General features: G+C 35.3%; 1 protein-coding gene across 1 annotated transcript in view; it reads right to left on the bottom strand.

Moving 5' to 3' along the window:
• Nucleotides 1–22981, bottom strand: part of Col21a1 (collagen type XXI alpha 1 chain) — a 163348-nt gene that overhangs the window by 15285 nt on the left and 125082 nt on the right. The window contains exons 19-23 of the mRNA XM_063253813.1: nt 8384–8428; nt 6313–6366; nt 4254–4307; nt 2313–2366; nt 829–900 (exon numbers count right to left, since the gene is read on the bottom strand). Of these exons, the coding sequence (XP_063109883.1) occupies nt 829–900; nt 2313–2366; nt 4254–4307; nt 6313–6366; nt 8384–8428 (279 nt within the window). The remainder of the gene's footprint in view (nt 1–828; nt 901–2312; nt 2367–4253; nt 4308–6312; nt 6367–8383; nt 8429–22981) is intronic.

The raw sequence follows: 22981 nt of genomic DNA, 5'->3' as shown, positions 1-22981 counted from the left end.
AGCTCCCCACCCTGCAAACACAGGCTAGTAATAAGGAGATTTTAAAAAAGCGTCACCCTGTGCAGAGGGCATGTGGATAACATATGGGGGACAGAAAAGTGAGACCATAGAAAACTAAGACAGCAAGGAAAACTCGGATGGAGCTGTAACAGTTTCTACTACAGTGTTTATGAAATGTCATAGACTCCTTTAGTAAAAAGACAGCGTTTGTTTCTAAATTCTTTTAAATAACTAATAGTATCTATAAAGGTACGACTCCATGTTCCTTTACTCAATCAAAACGAGGTTCCGTGTGGTACCCAGACCTACTGTCATAACTAATAGCTTTAAATGAGCATACACACTTTGTATTTTAAACTGCTTATATTAATTTTCCGTGAACTCCTATAAAATATAATTGTCTCATAAATAGGAACTCCATGTTCAAAAATTCTGAGTGTAATTTTTCTTGGTTCAGAATTGTGTCCCAGTTTTGGTAACATGTTGTTTTAGTATTTTTGTAAGACTTCCTGACACTGAATAAAAACAAATCTTGGTTCATTTGAACTGCCTTCAAAATAATTGAGTTTACAAGATATCACTACTGGATATTTATATATTCTCCAATCTGCACTCATGTTTCTTCCGAGGTCTTCCTAGGAGACACTTCCTACACAAAGATACAAAAGATTCCAGAGCCACCATCACAGTGCTGAACACAGTACACGTTCATTCCTGGAGCGCAGAAGGTAGCAATCACTGTGAATATCACAGCTGCTAGGGTGCTAATTCCACAAGAGGGAAACACAGGCTCATGGCTGATTCAAGCGACACCTGAGCAGTGCATACCTTCTTCCCGTGAGTCCCGGGGAGGCCAGCGTACCCCGCTTCTCCTGGAAGACCCCTGGCTCCTGGATCTCCCTGGGGAACACAGAGACGCTGAAGAGATCAGGGACCTACTACGGATGTTCTTTACATAATATCTCAGATTTAAAAAACATGGTTACAATTTGGTTGGCATTTAGAGTTACAACCATTAAAAATTATAGAGTGAAAAATTTATTAGAATCCTTATAAAATTTTTCTGTATTTCCCCATTTTTCCAGTTGAAAAGTTCTAACAGCGTTTATATTTTAAATTTTTATAAGTATGTGGTATACTATACTTTATAACAAGTAAAATAAACAAATGCTTAGTTAAATAATGAAAGTATTCCTTGTTTGTTTGCTAACATTTTCTTCTCTCCTCAAAATTGCTTTTTTTCACACTGGTCCCTTAAAAAGCCTTTGTTGCAAAACTGATAAATACAAGTAATAAAAATTATTGAAAGTCTCATTATTTATTATTATTTTATTATATGTTTTCTAACTCAAATACCCATATACAATTTCATCAGTAAAATGTACTCTGTATATAATGGCTTTTAATCTTATAAAGTTCATTATGTGGCATTATGTATGTTTTCACAACTTGATTTTTAAATACAGAAAAATATACAACTGTTCTGATTTATTATTATTATTATTATTATCATCATCGAAAGAGGGATTCACTGTGCAGTTCAGGCTGGCTTTGCTCTCGCTCTGGAGCCCAGGCTGGCCTTGAACTCTCAGCAATCCTCTTGCCTCAGTCTCCCAAGTGCTGTGATTATTGGTGTGTATCACCATGCCAGGTCTGATTTATTATATTTTACTAGTTAAAATTCTCACTGTTTTACTTAACAAATCTCAGTTATTTTCACAATAATGTGGGCATGCATTTCCTTGTACTTATTTTTATCTAGGTTCATATTTTACTTTTTATAAATATGGGATATTATTGCCTTACAAATAAATTGTGTCAAATAAATTCTTGCTGTTTTTTAGTGCCGAGAATATTACATGAACACTATTAATTCATTTTATATTAACTCCATTTCCCTACTCTCATTTATCCTGTAAGAATTTTCTTGTCCAGAGGAAAAAAGGTTTTTAAAAAGTATTGACAGCATTTTGGATTACACAGAATATGTATGTATAGTGTTGTTAATATGCTCCTAGAGAGAAAACATTCTAGAGAATATATTTATACTGCTGTACATCCTTCATCAGTTCTAGAAAACTCGAGGCAGGGAATACGTCGTAGCTTTATTCCTCAGTGACATAATATCTAAAAACAAAAAAAGGAACCCTAAATTGACCATTTCCTTTCATTTACCTTAGTTTTTGTACACATAATCTGTAATTTCATTTACTTTTTTCTTACAAGGCACAAAATGATAATTTTCTTAAGGAATGTAGGAGCATATGTTGTAATTCTCTGACAGTGTTTCTAACACACTCAACCACTCTTACCTTGAGTCCAGAAGCCCCAGGGAGCCCCTGAAGTCCAGGTTCACCTTTGCTGCCCTGCCAATATACCAAAATCACGTGAATCAGTAAAAATTAATTACTATATGCTTGATGCAGGCACTTAGCGGAATCATTTTAAATAACACATTTTCACCTTTCCAATTGCCTGAGTGTTAAGCCTCCATACCTCAAAACTACTTATTAAGAAAACTGTTAAGCAAAAAACTGAGTTTGCACACTGATAAACTCTCTAAAATTAAGTACTAGAGGTGGTGGCTCCCAGTAAAAGGGAAGAGGTCAGAATCTGTAGGGATGGCAGCAGCTAGCTCAGTCCCACTCTGCATGGGCAGCAGTCATCCACTTCACAGCATCTTGTGGGCTCAAGGTCCTCGCCCCTGCTCTGTCTCTCTTTCTCACTAAGACCCACCTTTGGTATGTAATTTAAAAAATGAGCTTCATACAGTGGCTTTTTTAAAGCAAGATGAATCATAAAATGTTTAGCGTGTACTGTTTTTGAGTGCTCTTTAACAGACAGAAATATGAAAAGTAATACCAAATTGATAGAATAAACAGAAAATGAGTCAATAAAAATCAGAGATATGCTAATACAGAGCTCAATTAATTAAGATCTATGGGCTAAATACAGACTTACACATTTTTGAAATAAAATTTTGCCAGAATAGAACCATATCCCATACCCACTCATTACATGTTGTCCATGGATATTTGCAAATGATAAGACTGAGTAATAAAAATATTACTATATTTACAACATCTGCGAAAGTACAAATACTGGCAAAACGGCCTTTAACACTTTGCCCCCAAAAGCTGATGCAATCTAAGGCTACATTTTCAAGAATTAGGACATTTAGAAATTCAAGGTAGAGATACTGTGATGTATAGCTTATACCAAACGACCTTGAGAAGGTAAGGAGAACATCTTCTTGGCAAGAACAGCTTTCCAAGGTTTTGTACCAACTCTGCACGCCCCTTGCCACTAGGACTCACGTGATCCAGAGCATTCAGGGGCATCTACTGCCAATGAAACAGCCCCGACCTTTCTCAAATCATCGGGCTCTCATGACACTGTGTAATATTTTTCCCCTAATATTTTAGAAATTAAAACTTGAATAGATTAACCCAAATATTCATCTTGTGTGTTCTGTGAAGGCTGAAGGAATCTGCAACGAAACCCTATCATTTCCTTTTGGAAGGTGAGCCTAAAATCTACCTCCTGAAGAGTCTGGAATAGTTTCCTGAGTTTAGCCAGGTTTATTCTCTGCCTTATATACAGAATTCTTTTTAGAACTTTCACAGATGTTGTAAAAAGCAAAGTCAACCTACACTGAGTTTATAAAACTGTCAGGGATACGGTGAAACAACAATTGGTAAAGTGATCCACAAACTGAAGTAGGAGAGTAAGTCCCTTAGTGCACAATTCTATACACCTGCAGGATTCACTTTCATCTTAAGGATGTCTTAACCTGATAACATAATTATTCAGCTTCTCTTACTTTTATTTAAGTCTAGAAGTAAATATAACATATTTTCCACAGGGAATAGGTAAAGTTTAATGATGTTTATTACAAGGCATTTTGCAAAGAATATTCACACATGGCCCACTTATTAAAAACATCAAACAGACAGGAAAATAGTATCATCTAACTACAGATGCTCAGGCACCATGTACCCCAGAGAGCGCGATGTGTTCTCGGGTGACCCCTGAAACACCAAGAAAGGAGGGAGACTAACCAAAGAGAAATTATGGACTTCTTTCTTGCTTAAACCTGATTCACTTTATTTTAGCCTGTTTCATATGCTGAGCATTTCATATGATTACATTATTACCGAAGACTGAAATTGTCGTTGAAATTGTAAAAGGCCCCTGTGGCTGTGGAAGTTCTGTCTTTCCACTTCATCATATTTACCTTTTATTGTATTTACCTTAGCTCCAGGAGGGCCTGGCTGGCCTGGTGTGCCGTGGCTTCCCATCAAACCCTGCAAGTTCAAGTGGGGATTTCAGGAGTAATTGATAGAAGATACAAAAACACCGAATCTGCAGTGCCACCTCAATTTGCAAGTGTAATGTGTTCTATGATCTGGGGGCAGAGGCTGCATTTGTGTTCGCGGGAGGAAGAGCGCTTTGGCGTGTCTATCATCTAATGAGGGTTTGTGAAAGGAAGCAAAACTTAGCCAAATGAATTATTTGTGAACAGAAGCATTAGTGAATCAAGGTATTAGTGTATTTCCAAGATAAATTTTCTTCTAATAATTAATGAATTGACTAATAATCACATTTGGGAAATTTCCCCACATAATTCTAACAAAGAAAAATAAAGGAATCAAATTATGCAAGATAGAATGGTGGTTACCAGAGCCCTTACAATTCTGTTGCTCAGAAAGAACAGACAAACAAACAAACAAACAAAAAAAAAAAAAAAACCGAGAAAACAGCAAAAGAAAACACTGTAAAAGATGGATTTGTAAAGAAAATTATACTTTCCAAATTCTTACTAGTTTTGCTGTGAGGGCTAAGAAGTAGTTTTATTCATATATACTACTTCAGTCAGCATCACTTACAATCTCTATTATCTTCAGAAATACTTTGAGTTATAATAAATTATGTAATTATAATAATTTATCCCCAAGTTATAATATAGTCATATCTTTAACTGACTATATGATTCAAAGGGTAGCCAATCTAGCAATTTGGACCTGGTTTAATTTATATCCCATTATAACTAACATAAAACTTTTATGTATTAAATATCTAAATATTATAGTATGTTATATTCATATCTTCTTTAATATTATGTAAGGATTCTCTCTCTTTATATATATATATATATATATATATACACGCATATACATAATATAATATTTTGTTAATACCTAACAAAAGAAATGTGATATACAAAAAGAAATTCAGAATACAATACATAATGCCAGAAAACATAGTTTCAATATGGCCAAATTTGGGCTGGGGATTTAGCTCATTGGCATAAGCGCCTGCCTTGCAAGCATGTGGTGGTTGAGTTCAATCCCCAGTACCCCCCCAAAAAAAGTCCATAATTAATGTAGCATGTCACCACTACAATGCTCTGCTATTAACTTAGCACAGTACTGCAATAATAACATGTGAAATACACTAGTTCACAGCAAGTAGATTTAACATGTTAAGTGTAAATATTGTTAAGGTACAATAAATTGTCACCAATAACTTTCATTACTTGAGACAAAGTTAGATGTTTATAAGCAAATTTAATTAATTAACTCATAAATAATTTTTAGTGATTACTAAATACAGGAAGAGTATTCTGTTTTGAAGTTTAAAGGGGAAAAAAATCTTTTCAGTGTCCTCAGTCTTAAATTCATACTAATGGACACTTTGCTTATATACCCTTGGATGCAAAATTTATGAAATACTTCACTAAGCTCTAGGTAAAACATCTATTTACATAATGAAATGAGCAATAAATTTTCACATATGAAAACCATGGTGGCAGTTTAATTCACATATTTAAGTCAATATCACTTCTGGCAATAAACAAATCATTTTTGGAATCTTGCACATGTATGATTTGATTTTACATAATTTTTAATAACAAACATGTCTCTTTTACCCCTAAAAAACTCATTCACTGGTTTAGAATTTTTATTCTTCCTCATATAAACTTGTTTTTCTTCTTAAGTATAAGTTGTAAATATTCTACAAGTTAAAAAATACTCATCAAGTTTTATACTATTTCAGTGTGCTTTGCAATCTTTTTATTTATTTAATGGGCTCTAACTTTTGAATGGCCAAATTTTGAGAGTCTGAGGAAATCCTCACCACTTTAGAAAAAAATGGAAATAAATATAATATTTTAAATACAAATGGATGGAATTTGTGTAGTTCAAAAATCTCACTGCTATATCTTGTGCAATTTTGTGAGCTCCACAATACAAACTTCTTGTATGTAGCAACACTGCAAACAGTCTCATGATAATGACTTTAACATACTGGCATTCCTGGGGCTCCTTTTTTTCCTACAGGTCCTGGAGGCCCAATTTCTCCCTAAAAATAAAACACATATGAAATTATCAATTCATTCTCAAAATTATTGTACCCAAACACTATAGAGTGAAAATTCCATACCAACCCTCCCCAATTTGTCTGCCATCTCTTCTTCCACTCTAAAAAAGAAGTAAAGTAAAACAGAAAATCCAGGGATTTGACACCTAAAACACCTGGAATCCTAAAACAGCCTGCAGAATGCATCACATATTTCCAGTGTGAAACCTGCAGCGATACTGCCATTCACCAGTGGAAGACCTGGTAGCTTGGACCTTTGGTGATGTAACAAGAAAAACAAGTGAAAAACTACGGTAATGATTATAGATTAGCAAATACAAAATTGAAAACTGAGATTTATGATAGGACTTAAGACTATAGCTTCAGGGGTTGTGATTGACTAGGTATTCTAAAGGATACTACATTTAGAACAAAATCCGTTCTAATCCGCTCTTTGTGAATGAGCATTGATTTTCTAAGCAGTAGGACAAATACTCAGTGATGTCCCATTTTAAAAATGTAGATCTGGGTAGGAGCTATATTCTGAGCATTTGGAATTATGCAGAAATCATGTAAACGTAAACATGCAGGGCCCAGGCAGGGATTAGGATGCAAACTTAGCTATTAGAAAACTGGTATCTGGCTAACCATAGGGAGACAGCAGAATTCTTTAATGCCTATGCCAACTCAGAATTGTAAAAGGTGGCTCAAATGATACCTATGGCTGTCACTAATCAGCTATCCCAATAACTAGTTATGCTGAAAACATTCTACAAAATTAAGATGAAGCATTTACTCATAAGAAACAAGAGACAGCAGGCCACAGGACTGAGAGTCAATGACAATAACACATTACAAATAATGGTACTGCTAGAAATACAACTATATATGAGACCTATATATAAGAATTACAGATGAGGCATTTAAAACTTCAAGAAATGCAAGTATGAGGGTTATTAAAACTGAATATATAACAAGAACAAAAAATCCAAAAATGGGTTGTTTAAAACACTAGACGTAACAAAAATGAAATATATATATCAAAATATATAAATATCAACACAGACACAGGGAGGTCTTGAACTCATGATTATCTTGCCTCAGCCTCCTAAGTGCTGAAATTAAAAATATTCTACTGTATACACCTTATTGATATTTTTAAAAATCAACTGATGGCTTAAATATCAGGTTAGAAACAATAAAGGATTACTAGAAGCTATATACTAATAATTTAACCTGAATTAAAGACAAAATCAAAGATATGAAAACATGAAGATGGCATTAAGAGATATAGAGATGGAAATTTCAATAAATAAAATATTCCAAAGGAATAAACTAGAAATAATATGGAGAAAATGGCTTTTTATAGGATAAATAGAAATATTCTACAAAATCAAGAAGTACACTTAATTCTCAGCTAGATGAGTAAAGAGAAATATAAAACTAGATCACTTTTAGTGAACTTAAGAACACCAAAAGCAAATAAAAATACTTTTAAAGAATCCAATAGGAATAAGTGATTTGTAAATGAGAATTAGAATGACAAGGGATTTTTATGGTTAAACAATGAAAGTCACAATACAAAGGAAGGGAACTATCAACGTATTAGAAAATAATTGCCTTAAGTGGCATGCTACAAAGTTCTCTCTTAAAAACGGACTAAAATAAAGAAATTTGTATTTATATAAAAACTGAAAAATGTATGCATTAAAGAAATATTTTAAAATAAGTTCAGGAAGTAAATTATCCTAAAAGGTTTATCCCAGAGTGCAAAAGGGGAAGTAATCAAACATATATATATATATATATATATATATATATATATATCCAAATTAATGTTATCTAAACAAAACAAAAGCAATGAAAACTAACACTTCATGAAGCTATATGCTATTTGAACATGTAACAGTTACTATGGTTGCAAATAACGTGTTCTATATGAAACCAACAATGCACCACCACTTTATTCTTTTAATAAGTATATCCAAGCCCAGAACTTACAGATCTCATTAATACTAACCTTTTGTCCCATTAAACCTTGGTTTCCAGGAAATCCTGGAATTCCCTAAAAAAAAAACGATGTTAATTTAAAAATTATAGACTGTATCATTAAGAAGAATCAGTAGTAACTGAAATTCAATGTGATTTATGAGACTAAATACATGTATAGCCTTGTAAACAATGTGTAATTTTAAATGTTTATCATATATACTACTACATAACACTCCTTTTTACAATAATCCAATTTTGCATATGGTAAATGTATGAGATTCAATGTTATTTGAACATCTACTGATACTTAAAATTTTAGAAATTTAAAAAAACAAAGCCAGGAAGAAGTTAAATCTTGACTCTTTTTTTATGCCAACAAATGAAATAGAAGCATAGTTTGGTGCAGACACCTTGATTTTACTTATAATGAATAGTGCAGGAAGGACTGTCAAATAATATAAATTTAGGTTTAGAGCAGCCGTTCCAAAAGTTCTCACAATATCACAGCTTTAAATAGAAATTAAAGAAGCCAAATGATTTCCTCCAAACTGAACCATGAAACACCTTTCAATCTATATATCTATATAAAAATACGGCAGTCTTTTTCCTAATGATTCCCTGGTGGTGTGATCATGAAGAGTATGCAGACCATACTGTATAGACAAAATTATACACACAAATACAAAAAAGCGGCCTTACACATGGCTCGATCCAAAAGTAAGAGCTTTCTAGCAACATTCAGAGAAAATTAATGCTAATTTTATCAAGTTAGAATAAATTAGCACATTAGTGGGAAAGCATTCCTACTGTCAGCCATTCAGTGCATTTACTCAAATGATCATTCATTAAAACAAACAGTGATGGTACTAACCAATTTTCATTTCTTATTCATTTTTCTTAACTACTTTCACACTCCAGTTGAAATAACTATCAATAATTATTTTTACACATACATACTGTCTCTCTAGCAGAAGAAAGTGTTTGGAAAACAAGCCAATTGGCTCACATGAGCATGTCCTTAAGACTTCTGTATCGACAAAGGCTTCAAAGAGTAGATACTCTTAAATACAATGGGATGTGAGAGAGCTGCCACTATGAAGATTATCTTTTACTAAAGAGCAAGGCTGCCATTATTTTGCTTTTTGACACCGTAAGTTTGTGAACATAAGTTTGGTCAATCTTCACCCAGAGTTATACACTCATAACACAAAGGCATAGTTCTAATTTTAGAATCTAAACTTGGAATTCAGGTTGACGGTACTCAACGAAATTCATTTGCCACAGCCTTAGCAAAGAGCAAAATTTGTGTCTGAGCAATTTCCATCAACATAATCTAACTGAAAAGAAAAACCTTAGCAAATATATTAACTAGAGAATATAAAACTATATAAATTAAAAATTCAAACATTAGGAAACAGGGAAGAATACTCAACAAGCTTGCTTAAGCATAAATCATTGTGCTATAAGTGTCAAGAAAATAGATTCAAATTAATTATATCTTGACAGAAAAAACGCACATTTTCAGTGCAAGCAATTGTCATAAACATTATTCAAAATAAAGACATGATTTAAACATTGTTCAAAATAAAGCCATCCCTCCCATTCATACACATGCAAATTACATCTGGACATATAAAGTCACCATAAGTGTAGACTAAGTTTTGAACTTAATTAAAATGTGCCTGTAAAATATTACCACAAGTAAGGCAATAATATATTGTTCTAGACTGGAAACTCATGCAATTTTGCTAGTGCAATGCCTTTGGCCCCAGGACCATAAAGAAAGCTGAACTTCTCACTGCCTGGAGTCTTTTTTTTTTTTTTGGTGCCGGGATTGGACTCGTGACCTCACATTTGCCAAGCAGGCACCTACACTGCTGAAGTAAACCCCTGGCTCCTGCCTAGAGTCTTTTATTACTTAGGGTTTCCATCAGTTTCCTAGTCTGTAAACTTACACAATTTATGATACTAGTAGGAATAAAATTACAGATAACTCTATTGCTGGTGCTGAACCTCATCTCAGCATCAGTAAATCTACATCCCAGAGTGTAACTGTCATGTTGGAGCATCCATGTACAGTGTCTGACTTCAGCCTCCCCACAGTTCACTACTTGACTTGGCAGCATCTTATTCGAATTATTCTAGTACTAAGTTTGAACCCTATCAGCTCATAACTATAAATCTTAACATCATTTCAACCTTATCATGTATTAAGATTATTATGTAGTAAGGGATATACTAAATTAGAAAAAAAAGATTTCTTTACTTACTATCTGTCCTCTCAAAGTGTCAAAAAGTAATACACAATTCATAAATATCAATATACATCATAATATTTCCTATGCCAAATTATGTTAAAAATTATTACTTATTTTACAAATACCAAGAAAAGGCATATAAGTACTACACAATATTTAAAAATGCAAAACCAATTTAAATAAATAATTCATGGAGAACTAATATAATAAGTAAACAGAATAAAAGACTATTAAATGAAATCATTCATTGCTATATTAATAAAATTTCTCTAGTAATATTTCCCTAGTTTCCCAATACAGGTACTGAAATTGACACAAGTTTGCTGAATCTATGTAAGCATAATTCATATTACCTGAAAGTTACCAGTTTTTGATCCAAAATTATTTAATAACAATTACTTCATAGAACAAATGTTCTTCTGAGAAAACTATTTTCTCTGCTTTTTATTTTATGGAAAAGTGCAAAACAAAATTTCATAAAAAGATGGAAGAATAACAATAGTTAACACATTGCATGTTATTATCTTTAAAGTAGTTACTCAGAGTACAAGCTAGAGGCATAAAAAATTCCTTTCTATCTTGCCTTTCCCTACTCTCACTTCCAAAGGCTTCCATATGCAGAATGACCATAGTGGTGGGGCGGGAGAGCCAACAGTCTAGAACTGCTCTCTGTTCACTGGTTTCTGACCCTTCACATGCTGCTGACTTTGGTTACTGGGTAATACTGCAATAGCTTTTGTCTTTCAAATATATTTCATCACCATTTGCTGAAAATACGATTCTGAGCTTCAAATGCACCTGTATTTCAGTACCAAAATGTTTTTTTCTCCACTCCATCTTTTAATTTCAACACTAAATAACTGCACATTATAAATTATATACAACAGATTAGTGTGCGGCTAGTTAACTATACAGAAAAGTAACTCACTATTACAGTGCCAGACCTAAAAGAAACCAACATACAAGTACTTGCAATAAACCTGAAACAAGGAAATTTATTCCAATGTCTAAGGGGAAAAGTATATTTTAAGAATAGTGGGTGAACTTATTCACCCTGATCCACAGGACAGGACATTCATGGGACTAGACATTAGTTGTCAACACTCATGTTACATACAAAAGAAAATGCTAGCAGTTTGACATTGTAAGTTATAAAAGCCAAGAATATCACAGAAAGAAAAGAATATTTGCCATATGCAAAGTTACTTCCTGTTATTGGCACATCTTCTGCACAGCTAATGGCATTTCAACATATTTTTTTAAATCAAGACGATACCTAAAGAATGATACTATTATGAAAACATTTTTCAGGAGGAGACAGAGACAAATGTTTTGCAAATCAAGTTACACCTGAAAACTCAGAGAAGGATGAAAATAATGCGTCCAGGACAAGATAACACCCAGTCACACACTACCACATTTTGGGACCCTCATGTAAATGCAGCATAGCCAAAAAGGTTTAGAAAAATAACCTCCACTTTATACTAGTGAGCAGACCAAATTCCACATGAAAACTACCAATGAGTTAAAAGGAATGTGTGCATGTCTACAGACAGAAGCTGAAAACTGATGCCAGTTTGAAATATAACATTGCAAAATTATAGCGGAGTTGTCCTGGAATGGACTGTGAGTTCCGGAAAGCCTAGAAAGGGGGCAGCATACTGGTCGGGGTCCACAGATTGGACTGTGTACCTCCAAAGAAACTGCGACAAAGCTCCCTCGAAGACGAAAACTAAAAATGAGATTTTCAAAAAACTTTACTGCTGATCCACTTACTGGAATCACAGCCACACACTGTTTTCCAGACTAATCAGAAAAATGTATTTTTAAAAATCTCATAGCATTAAGATTATTCAAGAAAAGTATTTTTGAAACATCAAATCAAAAAGGAACAAGAATTAGAGTTGGTTCTTTGAAAGTTTAAATAAAATCAACAAACCCATAGCCAATGTTACTTTAAAAAGGAAAGAAAAGACTCATATCTAATACAATTAGGAATGAAAAGAATAAAATCACAATGGACATTGCAGAAATCCAGAAGATCATCTATACCTACTTTGAGAACTTGTATTCTAATAAGATGGAAAATGCAGAAAAAATGGGCAGATTTCTAGATGCATATGAATTACCAAAGCTAAATCAGGAAGATATAAAGATCCTAAATAAGCCAATATCAATCAACAAAGTCAAAGATGTAATTAGAAACCTACCAAGAAAGAAAATCAAGAATGAACTAGTTGATGAAGAATATGAACTAATGAAATAATTTTAATGAATTTATATATTAAAAAGGAAATAAATTTTCAAAATTGTATCTAATTTCATATCTTATGTCTTTCACTTATAACCTATTCTTGTGAACCAGTGTCTCATTAGATAGCCCAGACCCCCCTTGAACTTGCAATCGTCCCGCCTCAGATCTCCCACCATGCTGAAACAACAGATATATACCACCAGGACTATCTCTGTAACACATATACCCTGGAAATTCAACTATGTACTACTACATTTAAATCTTTGCACTATTTTCTGCATAACTGAGGTCATCATGAATTTTGTTGTTTTTGCAATGTATTTTCCATTTCTCCTGAAAAATGAGACGACCAGTATCAATTAAAATATTTAAACTAAATTATATTAGTTTTCTGCTGATTCATAACTAATTGTACTTACAGGCTTAAGGCCACACCTATTTACCATCTTGTGGTTCAGAGCTATGGCCAGTATGCTCACAGACCTAAATTCAGGGCATCAGAAGAGCCATCCTCATTTCTCGAGTCTCTAGGAAAGGTGTATTTCCTGCTCTTTCCAGTTATTGTAGAATTGAGTTCTTTCCATATAATACTGAAGTCCCCACTGTCTTTGTGGCTGCAGGTGAGAGTGTCACTCCCAGATTCCAAGGACACCACATCTTTAGGCTCATGGCCGCGATGCTCGATCTTTATAGCCAGAAGCAGTAGGTCAATCCTTCTCAAGTATGAAATAGAGGGTAGAATACAACCATGATACAGGCAAAGTGAAATGAGCTAGACTTGATATTCCCATGGCCTGATATGGTGAAATGTTATATTTAAAGTTAAGTAAGAGTTTTGTCATCTGATTTTTAATTTCAAAAATGTGTAAGTATATTTGTGCATTAGTGTGCACAATAAAAAGGTTTAGAAAGAATCTTATTAAGTGGATAACAGTTATTTCAGGGAATGAGTCTAGGTAAGTAAAGGCACACTGCCAAATTTATAACATTAAAATTTTTAGTAAAGACTAATTAGGTAAAAAGCAGAATAAATGATAAATACAAGTAAATACAACTAATAAGATATGCTACAATAAATGATGACAAAGGCACACACAATTTTCCCAGCTCGACAAATTTTCTAAGAGGATCTAAAGGCCTTCTGCAAATACTGATCTTTCAAAATAAAAATGTAGAGGTATTAAAAGTTGTAGTTATCATTTCTTAAAGGAACAGAAGAAAAAAGAAAGGAAGATACTGCAGATTCAAACATTAATGCTGGAAAGCTCCTTCCATAATTCATTGCTGGGACCTAATTGCTTGGTTTTCACGCCTCAGCAGGTAATTCTTGAAAATAATTTTCAGACACAGTTAAACACACTGGACAAAGGCATCAATATTTTTCTAAGAAAGAACAAAGCTGTTCTTAAGAATCACTTTCTTTGAGATAAGAGCTAACAATTTGGCCTCGGTAAGATTTGTTCAGCATTTCCTCCCATCTTTCACATTAGTAGAAATTATATTTTCCAGACCAGCCATGGTGGCACCTGTCTGTAATCCAAGCATTCGGCAGACTGAGGCAGAAGGATTACTATCAGTTTGAGGTCAGCCTGAACTACATGTGACCCTGCCACAAACAAAAAACTCTAAAATAAAAAATGGTATATAATAGCTCTATAATTTAAGTTGTTCCCTTTTTAAATACTATATAAAATTTCAGTTCTAGAAAAATTAATACTTTTAATTGTTTAATTTAATTATATTAAAAATCATGTTAACACTAAAGTTTTAATAAAGCATATTTAAATGCCTAATTCCTACCTTTTTGAGGATTTAACTTTCATATAAACAAGTATAATCCTCTTTGATTGCATGAATTTTTGTTTTAAAAGATAGATTTGTTTCTATTAAAAATAGTCATATTTCACTTAATCACAAGGTTAAATTCTGAAAAGGTGCTCCTCTTACTTCCTCGTTGGTGACACAATACCCAACACCCAAATCTTAAGAGGAGTGGTTTATTCTGGCTCACAGTTTGCAGTGTTTCAGTCCATGAAGGGCTAGCTCCAAGGTAGGGCAGCATGGCAGAGGGGCATCACAGAGAAAGAGCTCATGGCACGGCAGGCAGGTAGCAGAGCTGGGTCAAGGGAGGAGGAGGGATACATACATACCTGTCCAAGCCAGGCCCAGTGATTCAGCTCTTCTCTGCACGCTTTACTACCCAACATCACACCCAGGTATAAACCCACCAATGAATTATCACACATCTATGATCCAATCACCCCCAGAAGCTTCACCTCTGAGCACATGAGGCTCTGGAGGGACAATTAACCATAACAGGTGGTATTCAACATTTAATTATGTGAACACGAGAATGTACTTACATGAACCAGGTGGAACAACTTTCTATACACCTAGGCTACATGGGAAAGCCCACTCCTCTGAGATTATAAATTTGTAAAACACATTCATGGACTATATAATATAGATAACTGAATACTACATTCATGAGCTAATTACTATAAGCAACTTTAGCATAGTGTAAGTATTTGCATATCTAAACACAGAAAAGGTATAATAAAAATATGGTATAAAAATCTACACTTATCCCATGACTGGAGTTCCCAGTACTGCAAGATGCTTTGGAGGCATCCCTGATTGAGCAGGGTATGAATGCTAAGGTCTAGAGAGTTAATGTGCACTGCTACAGACTTTATATACACTATTGTATTATTTATTTCCTTGTTGCTAGGAAAAAATATCCAACACCCAAAAGTTAAATGAGGAAAGGTTTACTTTACATTACAGTTTAGAGACATTTCAGTCCATAGTTTTCTGGCTCTAAGGCCGGGCAGCATGGCAGAGGAGAAATAGTCCATGGCAGGGCAGGCAGCAAAAAGCAACAGCAGTGAGCCTTTCTTTTCCTTTTTATGTCATTCAGGCTACAAGCCTATTGGTTGGTGCCATTCACATCCAGAGTGGGTCTTGTCTTTAGCAAATCTATCCAGTCACACCCAAACCTATGCCAAACCAATCAGTAAACTCATCCAGTTATTATACCCATGATCCCGTATCACACACACACTGCAGTATCACATATCCATGACCCAGCCACCTCTCAAAAGCCCTACTTGGGAGCTGAGGAGACTTTGGGGGACATTTTAAGTATACACTATCACAACTGTATACTTAGGTTATACACTAAGTTTATAAATATATTTTTTCAATAGTAAATTGGCCTTAGCCTGGAGTAACTTTTTAATTTAGAAATTTTTCATTTTAAACTTTTTATTCTTTGTAACAATTTTTAATATAAAACACAAACATGTCATAGAAATATTGTAGAAAATATTTTAATTATTTTATACCCAGTATTTTATTTTAAAAATAGTATAGCTTTTATTACTTTTTAAACTTTAAAGTAAGGACACACAGATGTATTAATCTCAGCATCAGCGTTGTGACATCACTACAGCCATGTCTCAGGTGACAGAGTTCTTAGCTCCATTATCAGGACCACTGTGGAATGTTGTGCCACTGAATGTCAGAAATGTTTAATTTTCTTTCATTTTTACAGGGGTCACAGCTAAATGTTTGGCTTAGTTCTCAAAGGAGACTTGGGACTTGGACTTTTCAGCAATGCTAAAACTTTTAAGATTTTGGCAACTCTTAGAGATGGACTACATGTGTTTTGTGTAAAGAAATGTACATGAGTCTTGGGGGGTCCAGGAGTGAAATACTGAAGAGGTATGATGGCTGCTGTTGGGGCTTTTAGGCAGATCTATGTTGAGAATTAAGAATAAGGATGCCAGAAGAATGATTTAAGACATTTTGAATTTGGCCATAAAAGAAGCTCCAGTAAAGCTGTGGAATATGAAAGATAGAACAGAGATCTTGATTGCTGAAAAGGAACAGAATTGAAAAGATGATCTGAGGGCATCACAAGAAGCAGCGGGACTCCACCATTTGCAGCCTCAAACTTGTAAAAGTGAAAAACTTTGCTTTGAGAAGAAAGCCCCAGAGAACTATGTTCTAGAATGGCAGCAGCATAGAGAATTTATTGGATTCAGAGTGCTCAATGATCCAGGCACTTGAACCCTACAGCCAATAGAGAGGGAAGCCTGGCTCCAGCTGGCATCAACCACATGGCACTGGTTTTTGTTATAAACAAAATACACAACTTGAGGGGTTAGGAAGGTTCCCACACCCATTTCAGAAGCAAGCCCGGGAAGCCAGGGAATGTGCTTCTGGGAGGGCAAAGTGCAAAGCTAAAGGTGCAGTGGAAACCCAAGAAGTTTGGAGAAGCCAGGAACATGGAATGTCTGAAGAAAACTGCAAAGAGGGTGCAGAGCTAGCCCCAGAGAGAAGGAATCGGAGCTACAACCACTGGAAATGCCATAGTAGTAGAGCCATTCAGGCCCCTTGGAGTTCCTAACTTGCCACAGATTGCCTTGGATGACTCACATGAAACAACAGCACTTAATGTTGCCCTTCTGGAGTTTGGACTTTGCTTTGGTCCCATTCCTTTGTATCCCCATTTGTAACTTGTGGAAAGGAAATGTTTATGTTATGCCACTGAATGTTGGAAGTGTTTAACTTTCTCTTCATTTGTATGATGGCTCAGAAAAACTTTGGCTTAGCTCTCAGAGGAGACACGAGATTTGGACTTTTCAGCAATGGTGCAACTTTGGCAACTCTTAGAGATGTGGTAACTGCCTTTTGAATAAAGTAATGTGTGTCTTTGTAGGGCCAGGAATGGAATGATATGATTTCTGTCTAACTGTCCCCTTAAAGCATCGTGTACTTTTTGATGGGGAATTTTTAGAGACAGCTGAATCTAGATTGATTTATGGTTCAATGCCAGATTAAGAATGCTGGGATTAAGGGTGGGTAACTCCACTAATTGGATCAACACCACCCAAATACCAGCAGTCTGGATAAAGATACAAAGGAAAGAAAAAGGCTTGATTTCCCCATTAGCTCTTGTTATTTTGCTATCTCCTGCTGCCATGAACTGCTGGCCCACTAACATGTAACCCCTTGCCTTGGAGTAATTTAATTATGGACCAAAACTTCTATAAACTATTAGCTAAATAAACATTTCCACTAACCTTGGGTGTTGGGTATTTTGTTTCAGTAATGAGGAAAGTAACTAGGCTAGAATTGGTAACCAGAGTGGGGTCCCTGATATGTTTCCACGCCATGTGGTTTAAGAGCCTTGAGAATTAACTAAGAAAGATTTTGAGAGACTGGTTGAAGAGGCATCTCCTCACCCCCATCTTGTAAGCCACATGGAAGACTGGTAAATCTGGAAAATAAAGAGTTTTGATGGAAATGCTGCTGTTTAAGATGAAGCTTAGGAGGCTTCCACTGACAAGGTTTGCACTGGCTGCTGGATCCCAGATGGTGGGTGTTGTGCACAAAATTGGTCTGCATTTTGCTTGTACTTGGAGATATTGCCTGGGGAGCAGAAATATTTCAATGCTTGGGATGGTGACATGGTAACGGTTGAAGGTTTTGAGCCAGATGTGTTTGAAATTAAGCCTGAAGAGCCAGTCTAGTGATCTGAAACATTTGGCCAGAGGGGAGGGCACAGTGGAGTTATGTATTGCAAGGATGTCACAGAGGAGAGTGTGGTTGATGACAATGAAAAATGATCCAAGGCCTTTTACCAGAAGAGAGGAGTGTATTTGAAATGCAGAAAATCTCTTGGGGGTGTCTCTTAGTGTTGCCAAACCCTGTTGTTGAAAGTTAATGGGAAGCAAGGATTGTGATTGTGTTTAATACTCCTCAAGATATATGTTTGTAATCAGATTAGTCAAAGTATTTTGGGTGTAACTTGAATTTTGATTATGCTTTATTTTGTTTTGGTGCATAAATGAGTGCAATAAGAATTGTATATATGTAACTTTTATACTAATGTATATCAAATAGACAAAGATATGTTAACTTTTTACAAACCTGCCACTGGAGACCAAGGTTTAAGGAAATATATCTGGTTAACAAGTGGATCAGGTGTGGATTGTGGTAGATTAACTAGTGGTCAACTTGTAACACCCAGTTGAATGGAATCATGGTGCTGGGTGTAGATAGCCCACCTGAGTATTATTGCCAATGCATTAAAAGAGAACCGGAGGGGAAGATGGTGTGTTGCTGGTCCTCCTGGAGAAGCTTGTCACACTGGCTTTCCTGATATGAACTCAGCAGTTCTCATCACTGGAGGAGCTCGAGTCCTTGCTGTTGCTGAGGATGGCTACAGTTCTCTTCAGGGGAGCTCTTACCCTGTGTGTTTCTTTATTGCTCCAGTGCAGATTCCTCAGTCTACTGGCAGGCACAGATTCTTCATCCCACTGGTACAAATTTTCTGGTTTCCACCACTGACCTTTGGGCCTTTCCAGTGCAGAGCCTTGATATAGACTTGCTTGAGACCTTGTCTTAGGCTCAAGGCCTCCAGCTGGACTCGTGAAGGACACTGCTGTGGACCCCACATCTTCATCTGGATTCATGCAGGACATGGCCATGGGATCCAGGCCCTCAGCTGGATTCTTTGGGTCTCTAGTGGGTGGACAGCTCTCCCGTACAATTTCGCATTTGACTCTTTAGGTGAATGTTATAAAATAATCCTATAAATTATGTATCCTGTATTAAATTGTTTCACTTGTAAACTATGACTACAACAATACCCATTTTTCTGTTTTAAAAATAGTATAGCTTTCATTACATTTTAAACATCTATGTTCAAAGTGAAGACACAAACATACGTGTTATCCTGGCTTGTTAATCAGAGCATCAGTGTCATGACATGACTACAGTCATGCCTCTGGGTGACAGAAAAGTTATAGCTCCATTATGATCTACCAGGACCACTGTGGGATGGGTCCATTTTGGACTGAGGTGCACAAAAATATTATAAATACATCGAAGATATGAATTCCATTTGGAAATACAAATTCATATAATTGTCCTTGGCAAAATTACAGATTAACTAAAAGATATTACAGCATTCATGAACTACAATTATATGTTATTTTCATGATTTTAATTACCGATGTCACTAAAACCTATGGTTCTTTTCTAGTAGGTAAATACTAGTGATACTGGTTAAGTTCTGCTATGTCAATGATGTTTATGTTATTTAAAATAGGAAAGAATCAAACAAACCCATGATTAAACTTGGTAGAACTTTATTAACTAACTTGTACAGGCAATGGTCAACATTTGCTTTATGAGGTTAAAAAAAAAAAAACAGTCCAAAAAAACCCAGTATATTTTCACAGTTATTACAATGTCAAGTATCGTGTCTAGAGATCAAAAATTGTGGCTACTGCTTACAAATTTAATCATTTCTGTAGAAAAATTACACCTTTACAACATTTAATTTTGGTAAAGCCTATTTTGAAATTATTCTTAACCACTAGAAGCAGTAGGAGACTGGTACAATAAAGACAATGGATTTCCAAATTGTATTATCTAACTTGCTGAGAGTGGTTTGCCTTTACCATTATGAAATGTGCAAATTTCTAACAGCAGCTACAAGTTTCACTTTACGATTGGTTCAGTCAGCACATACCGAGGAAGTGCCACTCCTGTAACCTGAAACAGGTATAGGGAAAATATTACAAATCTATACAAAAGACTTAAAAATCTTACCATTCAACTGTCAATCAAATAAGAACCAAAAAGAACTATTTGATGTTTTTCCTTTTATCTTCTCTGTCTAAAAATATGCTCCAGTAAATAAAGTCAGCTCTGCATTTCTAGCTTACCAGAGTGCACTGCCCCACACTAGAGGTCACCATGGCAACTCAATATCAACTTCCTTTGCCATTTATGCACATATTGTCTTTATGCATAAGAATGATATGTCAAACAATTTGACCACAACAACAGAGGTCTTCTGTTTTGATTAAACAAAAGATCTACTTGTCTCCTAAGTGATGATTTGGACAAGCTTGGCAGTTATTACGCCATAGGGCCAAGCAAATATGTGGTTTAGCAAGAATTTGAAAAGCATGAGGAAAGAAAGCAACAAAAACCTATCTATGCTAGCCACATTAAACACTGTACAATAAAATCCACATTTTATTCTAGAAAAAGTGAGAACAAACATTTTTCATAATTAAAAGGCTGCAGATATTCTTAAGAAGCAATTTCTCACCTTTGTAGATCCAGAAAAGGTGGTGTCATTTTCTCTGTTATCACAGAGCTCCTGGGATCTGTGCTCTGACAGGGAGCACTGTCTCCACCTAGGCTCCGCCTGGAGCCCTCAGCAAACCTGTGCACCTGTAGCTGACAGGTGAGCAGAACAGAGGCGAGTGGCAGCCAGGCAAGTGTGTTAAACCCAATGAAAGGAAAGCTAAGCACAAGGGCAAAAATAGCTGCGATGCAGTGGAATGGAAATAGTTATACTGTAGCTAATTTGATTGGTAATTGGTCAAAACAAAGCAGCCAGTCCAAGAAGATAGAATACAGGGTGGGTTGGAATACAAGATGGGAGTACAAGATGGATTCAGTTAGGGTGACCTAACTGAAGATGAATGCTCCTTGTCGTTACACGGCTGAGCTTGCACCATCCATCTCGCTGCTCAAAATAAAATCAAACTTCCTGAGGAGTTAGGCAAACATTTACAACATTTCGGGTTCTTTAGAAATGTCTGATTTCTCTTTAATACTTAGTCTGTCGAGTACAGCATCTTTTGAACAGAAAGATTCAATATCCAAGCATAATTTTTTTTTCTGGTAGTGGGAATTGAGCCTAAGACATTTACACAGAGCTATATACCAGTCCTCTTTTATTTTAATCTTTTATTTGAGACAAAGCCTCAATAACTGCCCAGGGTAGGCTTGAACCTGCCATCCTCTTGCCTCAGCCTCCCACAGTTCTGGAATTAGAGGGATGTGTCACCATGCCTGGTTACCTCAACTCCCAAAAAACATGGGAGAAACTCAATACGAATTAACATAAATGGAATATAACATACATCAAAACCCACAAGAGTAAGGGGAGATGAGTAAAGTAACTGAAATATGATTAAGTCCTATAATGAGCCCTATAATGTTTATTCACGTAGATCTATTTTATGCATAATTAATACATTATCATATCCCATAACTATGATTTATACAAAACCAGTACAGTAAGTAATTTCATCTTTACCTAAGCATTCTACAGGGATGATTGAGGAGATCTCTGCAGTACATTCCTAAACTATTTAGCCACAGCAGAAGTTTGTCTAGCTACATCTTTAGCCTATATCCAGCACGCTTTTCTAACAGAGAATCTATTCATTTTAACTACTCTTGTAATCAGGACAAACTGAAAATTTTCCAAGTCATCAAATGCTGGTTCTGCTTTGCTTAATAGTCCTTTCTTCAGTTTACTGTTTGCTAAACACCAAGAAATCACCCCACAACATCAGCACTTTGCTCAGAAATCTCCTCTGTGAAATATACAAATACATTGTCTACAAGTTCTGTTTTCTTCTCAAATGCAGTACAGATTTCTGGAAAGAGTTGATTTATGCATCATGGGAACTTGATAGGGAAGCATAAAACCCATACTGCTGACCCTCAACAGGGTGAGCTGGGAAGTCTCAGGCAGGGGTTGGCATGGCAGTCTATGGACAGAATTTCTTCCTGCTCTGTTTCTTAAACACTGAGTTGACTATATGAAGACATCAGATAATCCAAGATAATTCTCCCACCACAAGAGTCTTCATATAATCATATCTACAAAACTTCATTCAAATATAACATTGCAGGTTTAAAGAATTAAGGCACTTTTCAACTTCTTACCATTATTCCTAGAAATTCACCTAAAAGTCTTCAATCTGAAGTTTTATTTATTATTAAAATTGTATAAGTCCTCATTTAAAAATATTTTCTGATTATTCAAAGGTAGATTACCTGCTTAAATACTTGTGCTATTATCTAGACATGCTCTAGTTGAAAAACATCTTGTGAGCCTTGGGTAACACTGACTCTTCTTGTGTTTAGTTTAGCATTTTCTTACTTCTGTCCATGCTCTAAGACTTTGAGAGTCATTTCTTCTTATCTTACAAACTTTCAATTGATTCTTAGCTATAGTAGCATGGATGTAGTGTAAATCAGCCCCCTGCTCTCCCTAACTACCCTG

This window comes from Cavia porcellus, unplaced genomic scaffold, assembly GCF_034190915.1.
Source record: "Cavia porcellus strain 051 isolate PalLab524CR breed Dunkin Hartley unplaced genomic scaffold, mCavPor4.1 scaffold_7, whole genome shotgun sequence".
In the NCBI taxonomy this organism is placed as follows: domain Eukaryota; kingdom Metazoa; phylum Chordata; class Mammalia; order Rodentia; family Caviidae; genus Cavia; species Cavia porcellus.
Note: the sequence above shows the minus strand (reverse complement) of the source record. Positions and strands in the feature narration are given on the sequence as shown.